Raw genomic sequence first — 23,337 nt, 5'->3', positions numbered from 1 at the left:
GTGTTATTCTCGCGAATGACTAAAACGTGCATGTGGGTTAATAAATCGCGAAAAAAAAGTTATATTAATGTGCAGTTTTAATTTGGGAAATTCCAGACATAAAAACTCTGTCTGGGCTTTGATCTCAGAATCCGAATGAGCTCAAAACGCGGTATAAAAGAGCAATGCCGTGCTCGTGGACGTGGTCAAACCCGTGTTTTGGTGTGAAAGTTTGACGTTACTCCCGCCACAGAGGCTCTTCTCGCTTCCCGCATTTTAACCGGCATTTGTAACTGAGCGCTTATTCAAAGCAGCGTTAGTAGATCAAGCTTACGACTTCAAGCCAAAAGAGTGTTTCACAGCGATATATACAAAAATGAACGCGATTTACCTTAACATTTGCACCTGCTGCTGTATTAATAATCCATAAGTGTAAGACAAAGTAGTGTAGTAGAATATGTCCGAATCTTGCAGTCCAGAGACAGTACATGGTTCATTTGAGAACAAGGAGACCTCGCCCCCCTGATCTTAACCAAAGACTAAAGAGAGAGAGGGGCTCGCACTTTGAGGTCTAACGGTGAACCAAAGCCTTGATGCATTAATGGCTTTACAACCTGCTGGAAGAAAAGAAAGGGGGCTGGTCAGACCCACTGTGATTGACCTTGTAAATTTCAAAGTACAGCATCCATCTCTATGAGGACCCAGAAACAGAAGTTTGCCTACATTAGTCATGTAACTGGTCTGAGTGAACTACTACTAATAACAGGACAAAGTTCCACAAAGGCTACTAGCTCACTCAGAATCACCTGGCATGTTTTAACATGATATCCTGATCACAGCCTGTCAGTTTTATGCTATTGACATATTCTTTAGAATTAATTCGAGCCATAAACATGTGTAGGAGAAACTGTTATAAGGGGTTAAATCTTTATGGGTTATTGGACCATTTCCATGTAGCAAACTGCTTTTATTATGCTCAATGGCTGTAACATGATGCTTACTTTCCCCTCGAAATGAACATTGTCTGTCACAATATGAAATATAGCCTATTCAACATTTTTTTTCTTTCATAAATTAATATTTTATCCATTAAGGATGCATTAAATTGATCAAAAGTGACTGTAAAGACATTTCTAATGTTACAAAATATTTCTGTTTTAAATAAATGCTGTTCGTTTGAATTTTCGATTCATCGAAGAATCCTGAGGGGGAAAAAAATCACGGTTTACACAAAAATATTAAGCAGCACAACTGTTTTCAACTCTGATAATAAAAATAATAAAATCTTGATCAGCAAATCAGCATATAAGAATGATTTCTGAAGGATCATGTGCCACTGAAGACTGGAGTAATGGTGCTATAAATTCAGCTTTGCCGTCACAGTAATAAATTACATTTTAATATATATTAAAATTGAAAGCAGTTATTTTAAATTGTAATAATATTTCACAATATTACTGTTTTTACTGTATCAAATAAATGCAGCCTTGGTGAGCATAAGACACTTCTTTCAAAAACATTGGCGGCCCGGAACTTTTGAACGATAGTGTGCATGCCCTAAAAGTCCATAAAAATGACACAATCTTAGTTTAATTACCTTATTAATTATTCTCAGAGTACTTATATTCAAACCAACACACAAGGCATTATATATTGTTCTCATGCCACCATAAATCTAGGTTTCTGACAACAAGGCATGTTCAGCCCTGTGTACTTCCACTGATTTCCCTGACTGTGCTTTCCACTTAAAAATAACAGCTGGATAACAAAAGTAAACCCACTATTCTGTTGCTATTAATTCCAATATATTATATTTGCGAAATAAAACATCAGAGCAATCCATCCATAGCATAATAACATTGAACAAGCATTTATGTATGTGTGTGTGTGTGTGTGTGTGTGTGTGTGTGTGTGTGTTCCTGGTAAACCCTACGTTATGGGAACCAAATGTCCCAAAAAAGATGGCAATATCCAAAATTCTTGTCCTTGTGGAGACATTTTTTGGTCCCCATGAGGAAGACAGCTTATAAATCAACAAAATCATCATAACAAAATTTATGTTTTTTGAAAATGTAAAAACACTGAAAGTTTTCTGTGATGGGTTGGTTTAGGGGTAGGGGTCAGGGATATAATATACTGTTACAGAATAAAAATCATTATGTCTATGGAATGTCCCCATAGAACATGAAAACCCCACGTGTGTATGTGTGTGTGTGTGTGTGTGTGTGTGTGTGTGTGTGTGTGTGCGTGCATGTATTTTTAGACTCCATCAATTAAGACTCCATCATTCATGATATAACGAGAATAAAAACTCCACACGGGAACAATGCCAGGTTGTTGCAAATACTTGATATATGAAACAATAGACAGCTGTGATAAAAAAAAACATGACTTTTGATTAAAGACCTATAGCAGCATACTTGTAGGTGTGAGTCAATGTCAAGAACAGCTTCAGTGCTGCTTCACACTGCTAAAGGGCATTGTGCCTACACAATAGACTTTTGTTTGGAGCTGCCAAACTGTAGGAATCTTTTTCTTACAGACACTGACATATGGAGATTCCCAGTAATATAAAATGAAACGTAGATCAAGCATTACCAAACACAAAGAGCTATCTGTCAGGCATTTAAGAGTACCCGAGACACCCTAAAATCAATGACACTCTCATTGTGCTGATTTAATGTTAGACAGTTATGACAGTATTGGATTGGTATTTGTACATTTATTTAATCTGATGCAATCATGTATAAGGAGTTATGACATGCTTTTATCATGGAAGGGTATTTTTTATAATTTTTTTTACAAATTCAACATTTACATTTAAACTACAGTGACCCCAAAAATGTATTTGGACACTTTTGTTGCATTAGATACATAACATCCAAGTGGCATCTGCACACACAAAAAAATAAAAATTGCTGGGACTTCTAGTTCTAACCGCTCTCAGTGTGATTTGCCTCAAGTTTACACAAGCATCCTAGACGAGGACATAACTGTAGTTAACTGTATGTTTTACAAATTTTGACAACTAGAAAGTGTAAATACTTTGTTTTATATCTTTTGGTTTATTTCTGAAACCTATGAAACATTGTCTTGTTCTAGTGCCCGAGCACCGATGGTGCGGGGACCCTCTTGCAAGTACTCTCTTTATTTTGTAATGTTTTGTCTTTCTGAAGTTTTGAGTTTTTATTCTTAGCTGCTCAAGTAGTAAATACTAACAAATGATATGCACTTTTTGGTAAGAATGGTTCTGCTAAGAACATAAATGTAAAATCTGAGGTCTCTGCAAAACTCTGGTAACAGTGCTCTAGTCTGGTATAGGGTGAATTAAGGTAATCCAGGACTTTTTTTCCCTCCACTTTTGACTTCTGCAATTAACTGTTATGTCAACCCAACTCTTTATACTGTACAAACAATTTACATCTCTTTGAAATTGTCAAAATTTATATACATAACTTTGCTCAAAATAAATGCTGTTTGCTTTTGGTAATTCAGGACAGTTCACTTTAGGACAGTCTATATCCCCCTAATTCAAGTGTGTGCATTGTGCAAGAGTGTATGTGAGAATGAGAAAATGAGTGAGAGAGGAAGAGGCAGAGTGATATGGAGGGGAGATTTAAAATAAATCATTAGTTGCATATACAGTCATTCATTGGATAAGGAGGGATACCTGCATCTTTTTTTGATAGTATCATAAATATATCAAATGGATTTTTGCTTCATATTTTGAACACTTTTTTCATTTTGAAAAATAAACACATTACCCAGAGTTGAAATAACCAAGTAGTTTTATAATAATATTCTCACACAGGTAATTTGCACATTAACATTTTCCCATTTTTTTTGATAACTTGCAATTCGTCTAAATGGCAGTAGATGGCGTAAACGCTCTACTTCAGATGCAGCTTCATTGGTATTTGGAGAGGTTCTTTCTGTAAATCATGTCTTGCAAAAATAGATAGGTGTTTTTTGACTCATAAACAACTGATCTATATATCTAAAACCTCTAGAGAATTATTTCATAATTAAGACATAATTAATGTCCACTGTGAAATGCTTTTGTATACTTTTACCATGAACATGCTATTGGGCATTTTAAATGATTTATATCTGTACTGTTTTTGTTTTTATTTTTGTTTTTGCATTTATTTATTGTAGAGCAGTAAAAAAAAGTTTGGGTCATTGATCCAATGGCAGAACTCCTCCCTGTCTTCAAACACTGCTTTAGGTTCCTGCCCACTGACTTCTGTTCATACAGCAAACCTTTCAAATATCCATTCATCACTGGCTATCCAACACACTGAAGGTCTTCTTTCTGTCTGTAAAAACCATAAGCATCTGCTTTCACCAAACCAAGGACCCTTTTGACGTCACCAGGGGCACTTTTTTACATCTTCATTAATTAACGGACCATTGATGCATAGATTACATGAAGAATAATTGCATTTTTTCTTGGACGAAAAGACAAAGAAAATACTTCACCTTAACATCTTACTAAAATTGCTTTAGCAGCTCTTCTTGTCTGAAGAATTTTTATAATGGAATTATTGTTTTTGATTTTTTGCTGTGGCACGTTTTGTTTTACACGTGCAAGTGTGACGGAGCAACAGACTGCTGACAATATAGAAAACCATGCAACTCTAGAAGATGAAATGGACAATCAAGAAAACATCTTAACACAGGTAATTCTTGGTTATCTACTTTTTTAAAAATCAAATGATTACATGAACATACTGTATTGTGAGTGTATTTTACATTAATAATAATATTATTAACAAGAATTGTATTATATTCTTAAAGAATTTGCATTACCAATTTATATATAGTCATATGTACATAATATAATAATCTATAAAGCACTATTTGAAAATATTTGAAAACTTTAATTAGGGTTAATAATTTTGTTTTATAATGATTCCATTCTTGACTCTGATAGCTCATTGGGGACTATGATAAGGTGAAGACTCTCTCTGAGGGCTCAGACTGTCGGTGTAAGTGTGTAGTAAGGCCTCTGAGCAGGAGCGCATGCAAGCGCATTGAAGAAGGTCATGCCAAGGCAGAGGACTTCTACACAGTGGAGACAGTCACTGCAGGACCCAGCTGCCAGAAGTGTGCCTGCATCGCCCCTCCGTCCGCCCTGAACCCCTGTGAGGGAGACTTCAGGTTTAAGAAGCTGCAAGACGCCGGGCGGGACGACATCAAGGTAAAGGGAATCATCACAACACTGGTTTTAATAGATGATCCCTAATAATAGTTTTAAAACCAGTCTTATCCTATTTCTTCTGATGACTTGTTTTAGACTTAAATAAATGCGTATTATAAATAACTTCTATTAACCCTCTAAACTCTTATTTTTTTATGTTTCAGCTTTCAACCATAATGGACCTGCTAGAGGGAGCATTTTATGGGATGGACTTATTAAAGCTTCACTCCGTCACAACAAAACTTCTGGAACGGGTCGATAATATAGAGAAAGTGAGTGAGTTATATATATATATAGTACATTACATTTATTAATATATTACACACTCAATGATAAATCAATAAATTAATTACTTGCTGTGTGGGCCATAACTAAAAAGTTATTCTTTTTTTATTAGTAAAAAAGTGCTGTGATAGTAAAAAAAAAAAAAAAAAGTTAAGCTTCCTTTACCACATTAGCAGACCAATCCAGTCATGGTTCATTAAGAACAAGCACAGGTTGTCACATTATTTATTTTTAATCATACTGTTCCCTAAAACAACAATGTTGCTTCTGTGCACTATTCAGTATTACCATGGCAACAGAAATCACTGTGTCCTTTCAAATGTTGCCACTGGACAAAGGGGAATTGAGTTCAGGTGGTTTAGGCGGAACTGCCACCCATGGATCTCTATTGTGTTTACATTCTCCCTACAGTCGTTTTCCGGAAACTTGACAAAGGAGAAAATGAGCGTGAAAGGTGAAAAAGCACAGGGGAAGGGGCCTCGCTCCAACCAGCGGCAAGAGAAGAAGAAGCGTCTCAGTGTGCTGGAGCCCTCGCTGCAGAAGAATGTGGCCGCTGCGTTTGCCCACACCGAGGTACAGATACAGGACACACTAGCACAATCTATTACAAATGCCTTGATATTTGTCTCACTTCACATAGATGGCAACTGCCAACATATAACTAATACACACTGCAAATGTCATTTATGAAATTCATGCAAAGGGCAAAGCCACCAGTGCTAAACCCTGCCCAGTGGAAACAGTGGTTGAATTTACTGTGAGCTTGAAGACATGTCAGTAGAGAAATAGTCGATTACAGCCATACTACTTTCCCACAGCATGCTCAAGTCATTAATACACCACAAATTCCCCCATCTCATCCAGGAGATTTACGCAGCCACACAAAAATGGGGCGGCTTGGAAAGAGACAATTAATGCTCCTTATTTGATGCAGTGATGCAATTACATGCATTTGTGAAGATAATAATTTAACTGGCAATTTGACTGTTCCTGAGCAGAGGAAATATGAGGAGAAGTTTGTTGGGAATCAGGGCCCCAGCAAGCCTGTGCTGAAGAGAAGCAACTCTGGAGATCAGGAGGAGCCACATAAACCTGTGAAGACCAAAGCAGGTCCCATTGACATGACCATCAGAAGCATGACCTTCTACAAAGCCAACACGATGGAGGATAGTGAGGGGGAAGAGCACAGTGAGTGTCCAACATCTCATTTTACTCACCAGAATTTTTTACTTTATTATATCCATTTTAAAAATGTATGTTGTTACACTGGGACCTCAAGTTGCAGCTCCTGTGTTTATCAAAGATATTAGCAACTGAGGAAAAAAACTAAGAAGGAGTTAAAGAAGCTAAATGAAAGTTCAACACTGATAATCACTCATTAGCATTACATAGTGGCCACCCACATTATTTTAACAGCAACCTTGTTTCCAGAAGTACTACTTTCCCTATTTATTTTATCCATAGGGTTTTCAAAAAACACTTCAGTAATGAGTTCTAAACCATGAACTAAACCAACCAGTTTTGAAATGAATCACAACATTACAAAATTCAATGTAAAACAAAAAGGTATATGAAAATCGTAAATAAGTATATTAAAAAAACTTAATGTGTAGCCTACTTAATGTCTTCTATGAGGCAATGAATTATTGAATCAAATTAAAACAATATACAACTATTAATTTATAGCAAAATGTAAGGTTAAAATCAATATATTTACAATTTATTGCAAAATATTTATGCATATAAATAAACTACCATTCAAAAGTTTGAGTTCAGAACTTTGGTACTGGTTTTAATAGATAATAATAATACTGGATACTGGATCAGTTTTAAAAACCAGACTTATCCTATTTCTATGTATGTGACTATTTTTGTAGTCATGTTTTTTGGGCTATATTGCACCAGACGGTCTCTCAACCGCATGCTTAGAGACAAATTTACATTATAAAGCTCGTTTTGAGGAAAACTGGGTTGTAGCTCATTGTCTAGATGTCATTTGTGTTTTCACAACGTTTAGCTCACGAATATTGATCCGGGAAATTCGAATCTGTGAATATATTGCCAACTTTACTGACCTCCTAAGCACTCACTGGCCGCATTTCTTTACATTTGAGTCCAAGTTCAAACACTATGAAACGCTTCATTGTTAATGTAAGGAGCTGTCTGAAACACTGCCAGCGGGACATTAAACAGGAAGTGTCTGTCCGAGCTCACAACCGTTTTTGCGTGGGAACGCAAATATCTTTGTGAGGGAATGCAAAAGTTTTGCGAGGGAACGCAAATATATTTGTGATGGAACGCAAAAACGGTTGTGAGAAAAGAAAAAAAATCTCCTATCCCAAATTTTTTCCACCACCACGTCCCTTAAAGTGGTCATCGGATGCCCATTTTCCACAAGTTGGTATGATTATTTAAGGTCTTGTGAAGTTTGTAACATACTTTGGTTAAAATTCCTCAATGATTGTATAAAACAACACCCTTTTTACCTCCTCAAAAACAGCTCTGTTCACAGCGACCCGTTTCAGTGCATGTCTCTTTAAATGATAATGAGCAACTGCTCACCCCACCCCTCTCTTCCATGGGGGGTGTGGACACAAGACAAGTAAAGTGATGCCTTGGCAGACAGTATACCAGAGGTGTCAAAAGTATTCACATTCATTACTCAGGTAGAAGTATAGATACTAGGGTTTAAAAAGACTTCTGTAGAAGTTGAAGTATCAACTCAAGCTTTTTACTCAAGTAAAAGTATAAAAGTAAAAGTAATGTAAGGAAAAAAATGCAATTAATGCTCTCTCTCTCTCTCTCTCTGAATCAATATTTGACGCGATTTTCCCCGATTTCTCCCTCGCTTACCGCATCTAGGTTTCCTTCGTAGGAGTTTTGACGCTTCGCACAACCAAATGTGACTACAGCCTCTCACAAGTTACAAAGACACCACAACGCCAATCAGTTTAACGATGTGTATTCAGGAGGCGGGACTCAGATCTAAACCGTTTGTGTAATTGGCCAATTTTTTTTTTAAGGACGACAAGCCGGAATGAAAACAAGCCGAAATTAAATAGGAGTAACGAGGCTATTTTTAAAATGTAAGGAGTAGAAAGTACAGATAATTGCGTGAAAATGTAAGGAGTAGAAGTAAAAAGTCGTCTGAAAAATAATTACTCCAGTAAAGTATACTGTAGATACCCCAAATTTCTACTTAAGTAAGGTAACGAAGTATTTGTACTTCGTTACTTGACACCTCTGCAGTATACAAATGGCTGAGATCGGAAATATGCTAATATGGGACAGTCCGTCAGTGGTCGTGGGCGGAACAAGAGCAATATGACATCATATTGCTCAGAAAATCCAAACCGCTTGATTATTGAGAGTGTTTAGGCTTTTTGAGGATAAAAAAAAAAAGAAGTGAATGGATTTTTTTCATTCTATGGTGGTTGTGTCCACACACTGCAAAGACACATTTACATGCAAACACCATATAAAAGTGAATTTTGCATCTGATGACCCCTTTAAGGGGCTCTGTAAAATGTGATGGTGGAGTGAGACTTTTGCTCCATGAGGTTGGGCAGACATTCAGGATGCTGTAAGACCAGTGCTTCATCTGAGCCGGATCCTGTTTCGGAAAATGTCAGATTTGGGATTTTTGCATTTTTAAACGATCCACCATTCACAAGTGCATTACATGGTGATGTAAGAGACAGAGTCAGCTTTGGATTATGCAGATGTATTTGGAGGTTATCTTTTGCCATTGGCTCACAGCATATATATTTTTTACCAATCAGCTTTTTTTAAGTTCAAAATCACTCTCATTGGTTGGTGCATACTGCTTATTGTTTTGTGCGCAGTAAAGCGTAAATTTTGGAGTGCAGTGTAAAGTTTGGAGAGTGTGTACTGTATATACCTGACAAATTATTAGAATAAAAATAATTAAATATCGGCAAAATGTCAAAAAGACAGTCAAGCATATTTTCATTTTCCAAATCCATGAGTAAAGCTGATGGTGTTTCGGATCAAAAGAGATCCCGAAGATGGAACTGCTAATACTAATCAGGATAGTGGGAGACACACGCAACGGGAGTTAAAGCAGTCATATTCAGAAATCAGAGGTGAGAGAATATCACAGATCAACGGAATAATATTTGGTCTCAACATCGCTATATACATGTAATTAGGGCCATGCAGAAAGATATGATGCTCTTATAGTTGTGAGATCACCATTTAGTGACGTGACACATTCCAGGAAAACTTGTATGGTCTTGTACTACTTGTAAGTTGTATGTATGGTCAGTGTCGGTCACAGAGCCTTTTCATTGCTGTTTTTGATCTGGCAATTATTCATTTACAAATTAGGCACTGTGTAAGTAATTTATGTTTCTTCTCTCAGTAGTTGCCACAGCAGCACATGAGGTTGTAAGTGGCGATGGCTCTGTGGATTTAATAATTGAGGACCAGCTCCATAAGCAAGAGGCATCTGCAGCTGTGACAAGACCTGGAACTCCTGCAGTAGTGACCCAGACACCCTTAATGAAGCTCAACCCACAGAATGGAGACCCTTCTGCTGCAAACATGCCAAATGTGACAAAGCAAACTAAAGGAGAGACTGTAAAAGCCAAAAAGTCAGGCACAATTACAACAGCAAGGGCAATCCTGCCAACCTCAGTGACTTTAACTACCACAACGACACCAAGCACTAATACAACAGGCATTGCAACTCCTCTTGCAGTGCCAAAACAGCTGGCCAGTGTTACAGCACCCACAAAGAAGTCCAAACTTAGCTGGGACGAAGCTACGACTCAGACAAACACACAACCCCCAAAGAAGACCAAAGAACAAGGTAAGCTTGAATCTAGAGCCCGCTTTGATGATTAATTAACTAATAGAGTTTAGAGGGGCTGTATGATCTGTGATATATAGATTCTTCCCATCTTTTTTTATTGTTGACAGGGATCTGCAAGGACACATTAGCAAGCATTGCTGATCCTGTTACACACAACACATATGGCAAAAATGAAGGTGCCTGGATGAGAGACCCAAAAGGCAATGGAAAAGTTATTTATGTGACCGACAACTACTATGGGAACCAGCTTCTGGAATTCCGTGATATGGACACCTTTAAACAAGGTACATCTGACTTTAAAATAGTCATTTGAAGCATACTGTACTGTATATTTTCAACTTGGGGTCTGCAAAGGGATGCTAGGGGGTCTACAGTGTAAATAAATAAAAAATATTTTTTTTATCAAATTGTATATTCTTACAGTTTGATTGGAACTGGACTGGTTGGAACCATAACTGTACAAAATAATAACAAATCTGCATATAGCCTACACTACTATTTAAAAGCTTTAGGTTAGTGCATTTTTTAAAGGAATGAATACTATTATTCAGAAAGGACTTATTAAATTGATCAAAAGTGACAGTTAAGACATTTACAATGTTAAATTAAACACTGTTCTTTTGAACTTTCTATTCATCAAAGAGTCATGACAAAAAGTATCACCGTTTCCACAATAAAAATATTAAGCAGTTTTCAACATTGATGATAATTAGAAATGTTTCTTGAGCACCAAATCAGCATATTAGAATGAATTTATGAATACATTACATTTTAAAATATATTAAAATATAAAAGTTATTTAATATTGTAATAATATTTCACAATATTGCTGTTTTTAATGTATTTTTGTCAAATAATTGCAGCCTTGGTGAGCATAAGAGACTTCTAGATGTTCAAAAACAAAAAAATATCGTACTATTTATTTAGATTTTTTAGATTGAAACATTTTCTCTTCACATTTATACATAGTAATACAGTAAATGTAATATATAAGGTAATATAACATTACTTTAGTGGAACTACAAAAAATGTATGGTAAAAGTACAAAACACATATTATATTACAGATAATATCTTAATCATTTCATCTACAGTAGTACAGTTACAATATTATAAAAAGCCAATTATTCCATTTTGAAGACAACATATCACAAGATCATACTTTCTTTTCTCACATAGCATAAATTATTCTTTATACATGCAAATATACAGCTGCCTTTATATTTTAGGAAGGGGGTCCCTTGCAACAGGATCATGATCGACCCCTGCAAGATATATGACATTTCTTTCTCTTCTTTTTCTCACAGGGCAGTTCAGCAACTCCTACAAACTCCCTTATAACTGGATTGGCACCGGCCATGTCGTCTACGGTGGCTCTTTCTTCTACAATAGAGCTTTTTCTCGTGATATAATCAGGTTTGATCTTCGTCTCCGGTACGTAGCAGCCTGGACCACCCTTCATGATGCAGTATTAGAGGAGGAGGAGGCCCCCTGGGGTTGGGGAGGACATTCAGACGTTAACTTTAGTGTGGACGAGAGCGGGTTATGGTTAGTGTACCCAGCTCTGGACGAAGAGGGATTTCACCAGGAAGTGATCATCCTAAGCAAGCTTCAACCCTCTGACTTACAGAAAGTGAAGAGCTGGAGGACGGGCCTGAGGAGGAACTACTACGGAAACTGCTTCGTCATCTGCGGCGTTCTGTACGCCATTGACAGTTTCGAGCGCACGCATGCCAATATTTCCTACGCGTTCGATACGCACACACACACCCAGATGATTCCCCGTCTCCCTTTTATAAACAGCTACAGCTACACCACACAAATCGACTACAACCCTAAGGAACGCATGCTTTATGCATGGGACAACGGCCATCAAGTGACCTACAATGTAATATTTGCTTATTAACGGTAATTTAACACTTTATTAAGGTACTGCGTGCAGCACTTTCTGTATAAAATAGTCAAATGATTGTGTCTTAAGTGGGTTGTAGATCAGTCTACATGACAAATATTTTTATGAATATTTCATCATTTCTTATTTTTTTGTCTGTTGCATGTCTTTTGTATTTGCTTTTCAAAGGATGTTTCTTATTCTTAAAGGGGTACAAAAATATTATTGAGCTATTCGTGACAAGGTTCTCACTGCTTTCTTGAAGTGTACATGTATGTTGTATATAATGTAATTTAAAATAAACTTTATAGCAAGCTTTTCTAAATTTGTGAAGTGTCATTACCTCAGACTAAAGTTATTTTAAAGGTCCCATGACATGCTACTTTTTGTAGGCTTTAATATAGGCCTTAGTGGTCCCTAGTACTGTATCTGAAATCTCTTTCCAAAAATTCAGCCTCGGTGCAGAATTATAGCCACTACAAGCCAGTCCCAGAATGAGCTTCCTTCAGACAGGCCGTTTCGGTGTCTGTAGCTTTAAATGATAATGAGGAGGAGAAAGGCGGCGCAAGGTGGAGGGTGGGTGTGGCCTTGACCATCTTGAGCAACGGTACCGTGGCGTGCATGTTTACGTTGGATATATTGCATATTATATATTTATATAAATTGTCTCTGTTCAAGATAAGCGCGTATGAGCCTCCATTTTCTCAAAGGCAGAGAAAGATAGCAAAAGCTCGATTTACACCGATTGAAATTTCTAGAAACTTGGGGACCATATACAGGCTAGGGGAACTCATATTAATGTTAAAAAACCTCAGAAAATGAAAATTTCATGTCATGGGACCTTTAAGGTCAACATGAAACGTCATTCTCAAGCAACCCATTAAACTTCCATAATATGGAATTTGAGACAAAAAAATGAAGATTTCCATCTGAAATTGATTGGATCATCAAAGAAGGTTTCTGTTTAGCAGGTGGCTGAAAAGGAGGAGATATTCAAATTTGCTGAAAGAATATGACACAAAAAATTATCTTTGAATGACATGCACTGAGTAATTTTGCACTAAAAGACTAGGAATGTGCATTACATACAGATTTTGATCTCAAGGATTGACTGATACTACTTTAGTATAGGCTACATCTGGAGTCCACAAGCTCTTCTGAAATCTTTTCCTTGCCTCGTTCCTCTGAGAAATTCCTAGAAAAACCAGTTGAGAAAGAGGAAGGGGCTAAACAGCACCTTGTGGAATTGATAAATATCACCATTACAAATCACTAGTGTTGGCACGCTACCAAAATCCAGCCGCTACCAATACCAGTACGTCACAGTTCTCTGTACGGATTTCGGTAGCATAGCAAAAATATTGGAACTACTTAGCCTAGTTTTATCTTACAATTTTAAAATAAAATATATTAACTAAATTAAATGTGTTCATTAAAAATGCTAATAATTATTAGCTCTAAATAACACTACAAAACAGCTCACACTGAACTTTGTGGCATTTTTATTTTAAAACATTTGATCGGACATTGCATTTTGCACTAATAAATAGACATGTCAGTGATTGTCTAAAAAGCTCAATGCTTCAAAACATTTGGGAATATTTTTGTTATATATGTAAGCAAACAAACATTTATTTATTTATTTGCTGGTCTCTTTTTATTCCTTTAAACATTTAAGTCCCACAGCTCATGTATGATAAATCAAAGGGAGATCTGTGATGTGAATATCAGTTATAATAGAAGGCTAGTTATAATACTATGCAGACTCATTGAAAACTATGGTCTCAATGAAAACAGCATGCTCAGTGTTTCTCTTTATAAAACATGTGCAATCAGTTTCCTTTTTGGAAACCTTCCTGTGAAAGTTAAAGCTGCTCCATTAATGTCAGTCTGGTTTGAGAATATGTCTTTCTGAGTGAAAAAGACAAAACTCACTCAATACCTGACAGCGTTTGAGTGTTAGACAAGCTGAAGTGACAGCTAGGGTGACCACCATCAAACAAACCAAATGTGGGACGATTACAAGTTTGCGTGGGGCAATGTGGGACATGTTACCAACACTAAAACATAACCTCAAACTGGTATATAATTTTTATCTAACTTAAAAACATTTGTACTCTGCCTTTCAGCTGATAACAATTATTTGTTCTTTAGTTCCTTCCAGAAAACTCCATTACATCACAATGTAACATAACATGTCTTTATTTTACATGTCATTTAAATTCAACATCACTGACCCCAAAGGCAGCAGGCAGATAACTATTTTTGAAACAGTCCAACTAAAATCCAACAAAATAAATAATGAACAAATAAAATATAAACAACATGAAATTAGATCATATCTTATAGCCTATATTAAGAATAGGCCTATATTAAACCAAAAACTTTCATATTTTTAGAAAGGATGTGAATTAAAACAACCACAGCAGGCAGCAAGTTGATAAAATCTGTTAAATTAAAATTTACCGAATTATCCATTTGTTTTCTGACAGTGAACACATGGAACGAATCACCGCTCCACATTTTGATTGACAGCTGTCACAACCTACGAGTGACCGTGCTACTCCTTTGCTTTCAACCATTGGATAGGATTTAAAAAACGGCTGTTGTATTTGTAGCCTACTTCTGACGAAGCGCTGTTAAATATAGGTGAAAAACGATGCCGCAAAAAGAATAAATAAAAGGCTTTCTTAAAAAGGCAAAAGAACGCATGCACGTTTTCTTCATATGATAATTAAAAACCAACGGACTGATGAAAATGCGGGACATTTTCTCAATATGCGACGGGCGGAACAAGGGGTGAAAATGCTGTGCGGTAGGCTACAACGCAAAGCGGGACGGGGGGTCACCCTACAGCACTGATATTCCATTGACACTCACTCCACATATGACAACTGAAAGACAAGAAACACAAATGCCCCTAGTGGTTTAAATGGCCTTAAAGCATTATGAGAATGGTAGAAAACAAATTGGCTGTCCAGCAGGGCTGTGGGGAATCATTCAGACAACTACATATTAACAGGGCCCTGAATGGCGGCCACATCTGCAGAGCTTTGGAGAAGTGGGATTTGAAACCCCAGAGGTCTCCACAGAGGCTTTACTTTGGCCAGGCCCACCGTCTGTCTGGGCGAGCTGACTGTGTCACGCTATACTCCAATGAGTTCATATGTTCACTCACTCCAATGTCAGCCAACGCAGTCATTCATTCATGCTTTAACGTTGATGACGAGGTTCCCTGCTCTTATTCTTTTGAGTTAGTTAATATTGGTTCATTCAGCTGGTTCAGGCTTTCGGTTGGATAACTCAGAATGATTTGACCATAAACCCCAGACACAAGACTTACGTCAACCAAAGTCCAAAATTAACACTCATCAAGTGACAAATAAGAGAAAAAAATGGCTTTCCCAAGTGAAGAAAACAGAGTTACCCGCCAGTTGGCCAGAACTTCGCCATTATGTGCTTTACCCTGTTAACTGTCAGTGTCCTGGTATAATGGGATACTTGGTGCGCTGTTTTATTGCCTTTTTTCCTTATCACATATAATTAGGTCATTTGAAAATCATTTGAAACACTAAAAATTCATCCTGTGAAAGCCCTTTTGAACACTGGACATTGCGGTACCATGGAAACTGTCCTTAAAATCCCTTTAGTGTGCTCAATTTGTGTGATGAAGTTTTGGATCACAATTAGGTTAGACATACTGTATGGCTTTGATTTTCTAGCAGTTTGAGAGTCCAAATTCTTTCGTAAAATACATATTTTGTTCCCTAAAACTTAAAATTACTATTTGAACTAAAACTATTTTTACACTTTCAGTGCCATTACTTCTGCAATAACTGAGTGTTGTCTTTAAAAAGATCAATCTTAGGTCTGTATTCCAGCATTCATGAACTACAAACATTTAGGATCAATGCTCTATGACAGGCTGTTAACAAGTCATAGCCTACTGGAGAAATGATAATCGGATCCTTACTAATGTAAGTGGCATGTGTGATTAAAGAAATCATCAGTGACTGTCATGACCTATGCATCTTTAGGCTTTTCCCTCATTTTAATATTTAATATTAAAGGTTTATCCGACTTGAATTGAATATGCTTTGTATATCTCAAGAAAAAGTAGAGGAAAAAACAAGCTGAAAGACAGAGAGAGGTGAACATATTGAGAAGCTCCTCAGAGAGCTGACCTTTAACATATGAGAGGATGGTGAGGGGATGTTGTTGTCATGCAATGAGCCGGAGTGAGAAATGCTCCCGCTGGGCGTATCTAAGCCCATCATACATGCTTCCTCTTAAAAAGACATATCTTCACAGTAATGGGGACCACTGAACTTGCCTGGGTAATCCTCTGGAGCGAACAAAACACACAATAACAGGACAAAGACAGTAACCCACAGGTCAATTTCAGCTATAATTCTCTAACACACTTCAAATGAACTCCAAACGAATGAGGTTAAAAATGTCATGCAGAAAACCAAGGTAAGATGAGAGAGGGGAGGTCATAAATGCCGCCATATTGTCAAGAACTTCTGGAAATACTTTTGGGGTTTTGACTGGTTAGGACTGTGGGCCTCTTCAAACTCAAACTTACCAGGTGGTTTTCATGGACCACTAATAGTTTTAGAATTACAAAAAGTGTCTTTATAGACTGTGTGAAATGGCTTTACAATGTCCTTTCCTGTGTTGATGCATTTCCAATTGAAATAGGATGACGGGGCAGGACATACTGTATCAAATGGGCTTGTTTTATTTAACCCTGTAAAGCCTGACATTAAATAATGAGTGAAAAATCACATTTTTGGAAATGGAATAGTTCACGTGTTGGTTTATGGAACATTTAGACAAAATATATATAAAAAAAGACATTTTAGAAAAGTTTGCATATGTATTTCTTCTTGTATCATACTGAAACAGGCTTTTATGGCTCGTAAAATAGTGAGTTTGGAGCTCATACTCGAGGAGTAAAAATAAAAACGTACATTTTATTCTGAGGCCCAAACCGAGCAAAATCTGCAATTGCTGATATATGGCCAAAAAGGAAATTCTGATAGCTTGTCATATAAATAAATGAGGTCTTTATGGCCGCATAGCCGATTACTTACATCAAATGCTTATAATTATCAGTCATCACTCCCAATAATATGTCTTAGGAAGATCTGTATTGTGGAGGGCAAACATAATGCAATGCAATACAATGATGATTGAGAGATGTACATATAAACACTCCTCAAAAGCATATTTGATAACATGATTTTTCAACAAAAAAAACAAACAAAAAAAAGATGTGTGGAGTAAACCTAAGATGCTTCAGTCCAGTATGTACTCATCTTGAAATATTACTATCAATAAAAAAGTAAAAAATCTGTAAAGATTTCACAGCAAAAAAGCCACAGCCATGGACCATAATCTGGCACTTGCTATTGCTAATGGCAGGTAATATTAGGGAAAGGGACATTATCCTTCTGGAGAGCAGTTACCAAAGACATTTAGCACATGTCACAAGACTTGGGAGAAACTCTGAGCAAATTACACTCAGTCATTATGGAAAACAGGGTCACATTGGCTGGATGTATTTTCACAAATGCTCTCCAATGAAGCCTTTAGGTCCAGCTTTTCTTTCCCACAGCAGCTGGGTTATTACCAAGCCAATGTGGTCCCAGTCTGTGCTTTCTATCACGGTGTCTGTTTTGTATGTATGTGCTCTGGCCATTCAATCAGCCAGTGAAGGTTCTGGGAGCAGAGCTTCTTTTCTTTAGCTTTGACCCAAGATGAACTGTATCTTGTCTCCTAATACTCTGACTCATAGATAAAACAACTGGTCATCCAGACCTGGACAAGTTTATTCTGTTTAGGCTTTGGTGCCATCGTGTTTACACTTTGTAGAAACATCAATCTACAAATGGTTTACTTAGTTGCCAGTCCAAAGTCAGCATGAAACAGAAGTTTCTTCCCTATTGTGACGTATATACCAGAGTGAAACGTCTTCTCAAACAAGAAATAATAGGGGGGATCTTGATTTTGTCCATCAGGAATTGATTGAATGGTTGTGGTTTGCTATTGCTGTGATCTCATTTGAGTGACAGGTTGTCCCGCCCTTGTGCCAGTAAACACATCATCAGAGAAGAGATGAGGGAAGTCATTTTCATTAAAGATTACAAGGGAACATAGTTTTTTTTTAGTTTTTTTTGTGCACTGAAAAATCTTTTACAATAAACACTGCTATTCCATAAAAATAAAAATAAATCCATTTTGATTTCATGGTGACTTTAAGATGTAACTGTATGTTGCATAAGAAGTCAAGAGCATGAAAGAAAACACAAGTATCCACACACATGCATATATAAACCTCAGAGAGGAACTGCCACTCCTGGAGACTTAAAAAGTCCAGAGACAGAAATCAAGCATGGTGCTTTTCTCTCTCAAGTTCCCATGAGCCCCATTCTGGCATATCATCAGAAACACATTTGTCTGCTCATCTAGTCGTCATCGGCTTGAAATAATGCTGAAAATCGGGTCTGAAACTTCAGAGGAGCTGTCTGAATAGGGCTAATTGTGGGAGTGTTATCCCTGCATGGCATTAGGACTCCTTTCACAGTGAGACTCAATGCTGATTTATCAGATTAGCATCAAGAGAATGCTTTTACCAAACCTCATCGGACTGTTTATGCAGCCATCAAACACATGGCATTCCTGGAGACCTTTCAGAGGGGAACTCAACACACTGTATCTGTATTAGATCAGGCATTACAGATCATTCTTTGAAGTGAACACAATTATGCTCATTTGGGCTGAAAGGAAGGCATGCTTTTACCAGCACTAAGCACTGCAGGTTATAAAAGCCACAAAAAAAAAAGCTAGCCAAAAAGTTTTATTTTCCTTTTCAAACCTTGGTTTTTAACTGTGAACTTCGTCGTGAAATTTTAGAAAACATTTCTGACATATTTCAGGAATTTAATTTAATTTATTTTCACATTAATGGTAAAAAATGAAATATTGCACCCTAAAAAAAATTCTTCATATTGTTTTGACAACACATCTTCTGAGATTAGTGTGTCTATCTCAATAATCATTAAATATTACATCAATTGTACCCGAAGAACAAGCAAGTGGCCTTAATTATGGTGAATGAAAACTTCCAGCAAAGTTTTAAATCTGAAAGTGCACCGTTATATAAAGTTATTGTCTTTCAAAAGTAAGAGTCCACTCTGAGTCAATTAAATGAATTGTTTTTCAAACGAGTCATAAGCTGTTTCGTTGTGACGTCAAGACGAAACATTAGCATATTGCCCGCCCACTTATTGCGTGCGCAGACACCAGGGAAAACTTGAACCTCAAACACTGCAGCTGATTCCTGTGGATTCTGGACAGCATCATGTCGAGAAGACGCTGTGCTCTACAATGTGACGCTAAAGCCAGTTTTTTTTTCACTGCCCAAGGACGAACATGTGAGGAATCAGTGGTTAAAATTCATCTTTACCACAATACCACAGCAGTATAATCATAAACTTTTGCTGTGTTCCCTTTATTTTACTGACAGATGCTTCTCAAATCTCGGAGTTCAATGCAGGATTCACACACCACTTGCTCTTGAAAGATGGTGTTCAAAATACTTAGTTTTATATTGTGTAGGTCTCCTGTTAACGTAATACATGCACTGTTACTGGTACAGTTCCCACATGTTCACAGCAATAAATTAGAAAAATACTCAGTAAATACATTAGTACAAGTAAAATAATCGGTTTGTTGATGGACATGCACTTGTTAATGCTGATGGTGAGGAATTACAGTTGCAACATCTCATAATGTACCTCAAACCGAGTAGTGTATCACTGAGAAACGACCTGCTCGAGTCTTCCTTGTGATGGAGGTTCGGGTTGAATAACTAGTTCTTCCAGTGTTTCATCATCGGACTTGCACTCGCATTGATATGGTCAAATCGACGTCATTGTTCGTTACTGTCTTTAGTTTACGGTGTAGAAGCAGAGCTGACGTTGTTATGGCAATGGGCGTTTCTGTTTTCGTACGCGGTAAACCAATCACACCAGACTGAGCCATCTGGCCAATCAACGAGCTTCAGAGCAGAGTAGCTCGAGGAAAGGCGGGATTTAGAGAGATTGATTCATCTGACGAGTCGTTTGAGAACATAGACAGTAAAAGAAAGTTTGAGAATCATTGAAAATGTGGTGATGTGCAAATGTATAGTATGAGGAAATACTATGTATAGTATGAGGAAACAGTTTTTGTACCTTTGATGCATGTAAACCTGTTGTAGGAGACTCCAAAACAACATTAGGAAACTTTAAAATAGCATAATAGGGGCACTTTAATAAATATATCACAACTACATTGAAGAACACATTTCATTTGATAAATTCTATTCAAGTAAGTCATAGAAATGTAGTAAATATAACCTATGCACTAAAAAATGAAGAGTGGGAAAGTTGGAATCTATTGTGTTGCATTACACATTTAATCTCCATTACAAAAGACTTTCGCAACCATTTCATAAAATCATTCAGTCAGCATTCACAGAACTCTGCATGTGAAAGCAACAAACAAAATATACAAAATTCCACCCTGGAATTTCATATTTCATATTCCAACTAAAGTGACAAAGCAGTCATAAGTCCTGACCATTTTCCACCGTCTTTCTGACCCTTAGAATTAAAAGGCCCGTTTTGGCAGGGGGTATATGCCCAGTATAGTTTTTAACTCCCCATCCTTCACCAACAGCCTCTTCATAGGCTGTGCACTGTCTGTATTGCATTGTGACAAGATAACAAAGCAATCCATTCCTAAACCTTCAGTTCAATGTCAATGAGCATATACTCATATGAAATATTTTTGAAAATAAACTTTAGTATCTTGTTTCCACACACTCTTCTGTACCTTCCAACACAATACACCCAACAATGGCACATTTCAGCCCTTTATCTGAAACCAGATGTGTAGAGACTGAACAGGAAGGGGTCTGGGACAGTCCCCTGAGGGGCTTCTGTGCTACTGACCATTCAGTCAGCCTTACATAAAAACCTGTTTCATGCGATAAACAGTTTTTCTAAAATACAGTGTATCAGTAGGGATGTTTTATCTGGAACTGGGAAACATTTCAGGTTAGACAGAAGATGGATAATGCAGATTACATGTATAACCTTCAGTCATCAGCTGGGAAGTTAAAATGGAAAGATGATTCACTGTTCTGCATGACAGCACAAAACAAAAGAGTAAAACCAAAAGTAACTACATTGATTCAATTTTTCCATAACTCCAGTGCTTCTACAGTCAATTACTTGTTACAGCAGCTCCAGTGTCCATTTAATAAAGAAATAAAATAAATAACTAAATTCATAGTGTCTCAAGGGAGTCACGTAAGGGCTGATTCTCCACAGCCTCGCCTGTTTTTCATTTTTCCACATACTGTTTTTAAGAAATTAATACTTTTATTCAGCAAGGATGCATTAAACTGATCAAAAGTGAGTAAATGATATTTCTGTTTCAAATAAATGCTGTTCTTCTGAACTTTCTATTTTATCAAAGAATCCAGAAAAACATTTCATATGATGTTTGATGATATTGATTTTTTTTTTAAAATGGTACTTGAGCTGCAAAAAAACATATTAGAAAGATTTCTGCAGGAATATATAATGAAAATATGGAGTAATGATGATGGAAATTCAGCTTTGCCATCACAGGAATTAATTACATTTTAAAATATATTAAAATAGAAAATAGCTCTTTTAAACTGTAATAATATTTCACTGTGCAGTCTTCATTGCGTCCCACTACTCTATTTGCCTCCCTCCCCAATGGTTGGGGCTTAAAGTACGGACCTTTATCCTCTTGGGATGAGGGTTCTTAATGAAGCCTGGTGATGAGAGTTGTCATGGGCAGAATGCCAGCGTACCATTCCCCTCTTTTACCACCCTCTCAAGTTTTAAACAGGAGTTTCAAGTAGGGCTAATGGCTTCCTTCCTGTCATATTCTTCCTTAAGGGTGATACAAGGTAAATGGAACTGTGTTGGGGAGTCCGCAATCTCCATTCCCAATTATGGTTGGGCTTTAAGTAGGGATGTACGTTCTCCCTTTGGGTTGTTTGGTAGTATCATGATACTAGGGATAGGTAGATAGATACTCATGATAGGTAGAGTCATGATAGTTGGTTTTATTAACAAAGTTTGTGAGGAACACGTTCAAATGATCTATTCAATCAGCATGAGAGGAGGCCTATCCATACGCAGTCGACTCACGTATGTTCCTCGACAGTTTTCAGCATCCAAAGTCTCCTCACACTTGCCTGGTTATCTTAACCAAAGATAAGGCGGGAGTACTTAGGGTTTGGGCCAAAATACAGAGCTCGGAGCCCTCTTCTCGAACAGCACACCAAATAGGCATACTACTTATCTGATTATTTGTAAGGGTGAACTCATGAATAGCCTTTTTTCCAGGGTTTCAGGCTAAGACCTGTCTGGACTTCCCTCATCTGAAGTCAGAAGTTTTAGGGGTTATTCCCTAAACACCTGTGGAGAGGGAGCAGATCCACTGTGCATCTCTTGCACAAGTCACATAGGATGTACCCTGGTGCTGACACACTTTTTTGACTCAGAGTCAATTGCACCCCCCTTTGCGCCAACACCTAGATCTCCTTCAGACAAAAAAGTTGATGACGTGCGACTCAGGCGCCCTTTTATTCTCTTGGGCTGCCGTCTGCCAATGATTATTGGCGTTTGTTTACACATGCTCAGACATCGGTCACGCTGATGACGCGGCGTCTCATTCTCCTTCACATCGAACTGTGTTGCATTTGCAACCTGAGACGTTACTGTCCGATAATAAAGATACTCAAGTCTCTAAATATAATTATATTTATATTATTATTTGCATTATTAAATCTAAAACTCATTGTAAGTCAGGGCACATACGGGTGCAGCTGAATCAACACACGGTCACTGATCTGCAGAAATCAGGCCTCATCACATCCAGGATTTCCACTGACATTCCATGACCCTCTCAGGACTCTCCCGTTACACAGAAGAGGGGGATTCTTCCGTCTGCAGCCGCTGGAGAATGATGTGAAGTGAGAACCACAGTGTGTGTGGGGTGATTAATGAAGTCACGACAGGTGGAGGAAAGGACTCCCATGTAGAGG

The 23,337-nt window shown here is 37.3% G+C and overlaps 2 protein-coding genes across 3 annotated transcripts in view; one reads left to right on the top strand and one right to left on the bottom strand.

Moving 5' to 3' along the window:
* pdca (phosducin a) overlaps positions 1 to 23,337 on the bottom strand; it is a 253,431-nt gene that overhangs the window by 135,615 nt on the left and 94,479 nt on the right. The window lies entirely within an intron of this gene.
* olfml2bb (olfactomedin-like 2Bb) lies at positions 4,245 to 12,513 on the top strand. 2 transcript variants are annotated; one of them, XM_084412488.1, is made up of 8 exons: positions 4,245 to 4,661; positions 4,916 to 5,182; positions 5,347 to 5,454; positions 5,879 to 6,040; positions 6,466 to 6,655; positions 9,855 to 10,301; positions 10,412 to 10,588; positions 11,611 to 12,513. In XM_084412488.1, the coding sequence occupies exons 1-8, from the start codon at positions 4,518 to 4,520 to the stop codon at positions 12,207 to 12,209; spliced, it is 2,094 nt and encodes a 697-aa protein (XP_084268614.1). In that variant the 5' UTR covers positions 4,245 to 4,517; the 3' UTR covers positions 12,210 to 12,513. The 2 variants fall into 2 exon arrangements, with proteins under 2 accessions (XP_084268614.1, XP_084268613.1); XM_084412487.1 differs by having other exon boundaries at positions 9,852 to 10,301.

Source organism: Rutilus rutilus (assembly GCF_951802725.1).
Source record: "Rutilus rutilus genome assembly, chromosome: 6".
Taxonomy (NCBI): domain Eukaryota; kingdom Metazoa; phylum Chordata; class Actinopteri; order Cypriniformes; family Leuciscidae; genus Rutilus; species Rutilus rutilus.
The sequence above is the reverse complement of the archived record's forward strand: the minus strand, read 5'-3'. Positions and strand labels throughout refer to the sequence as shown.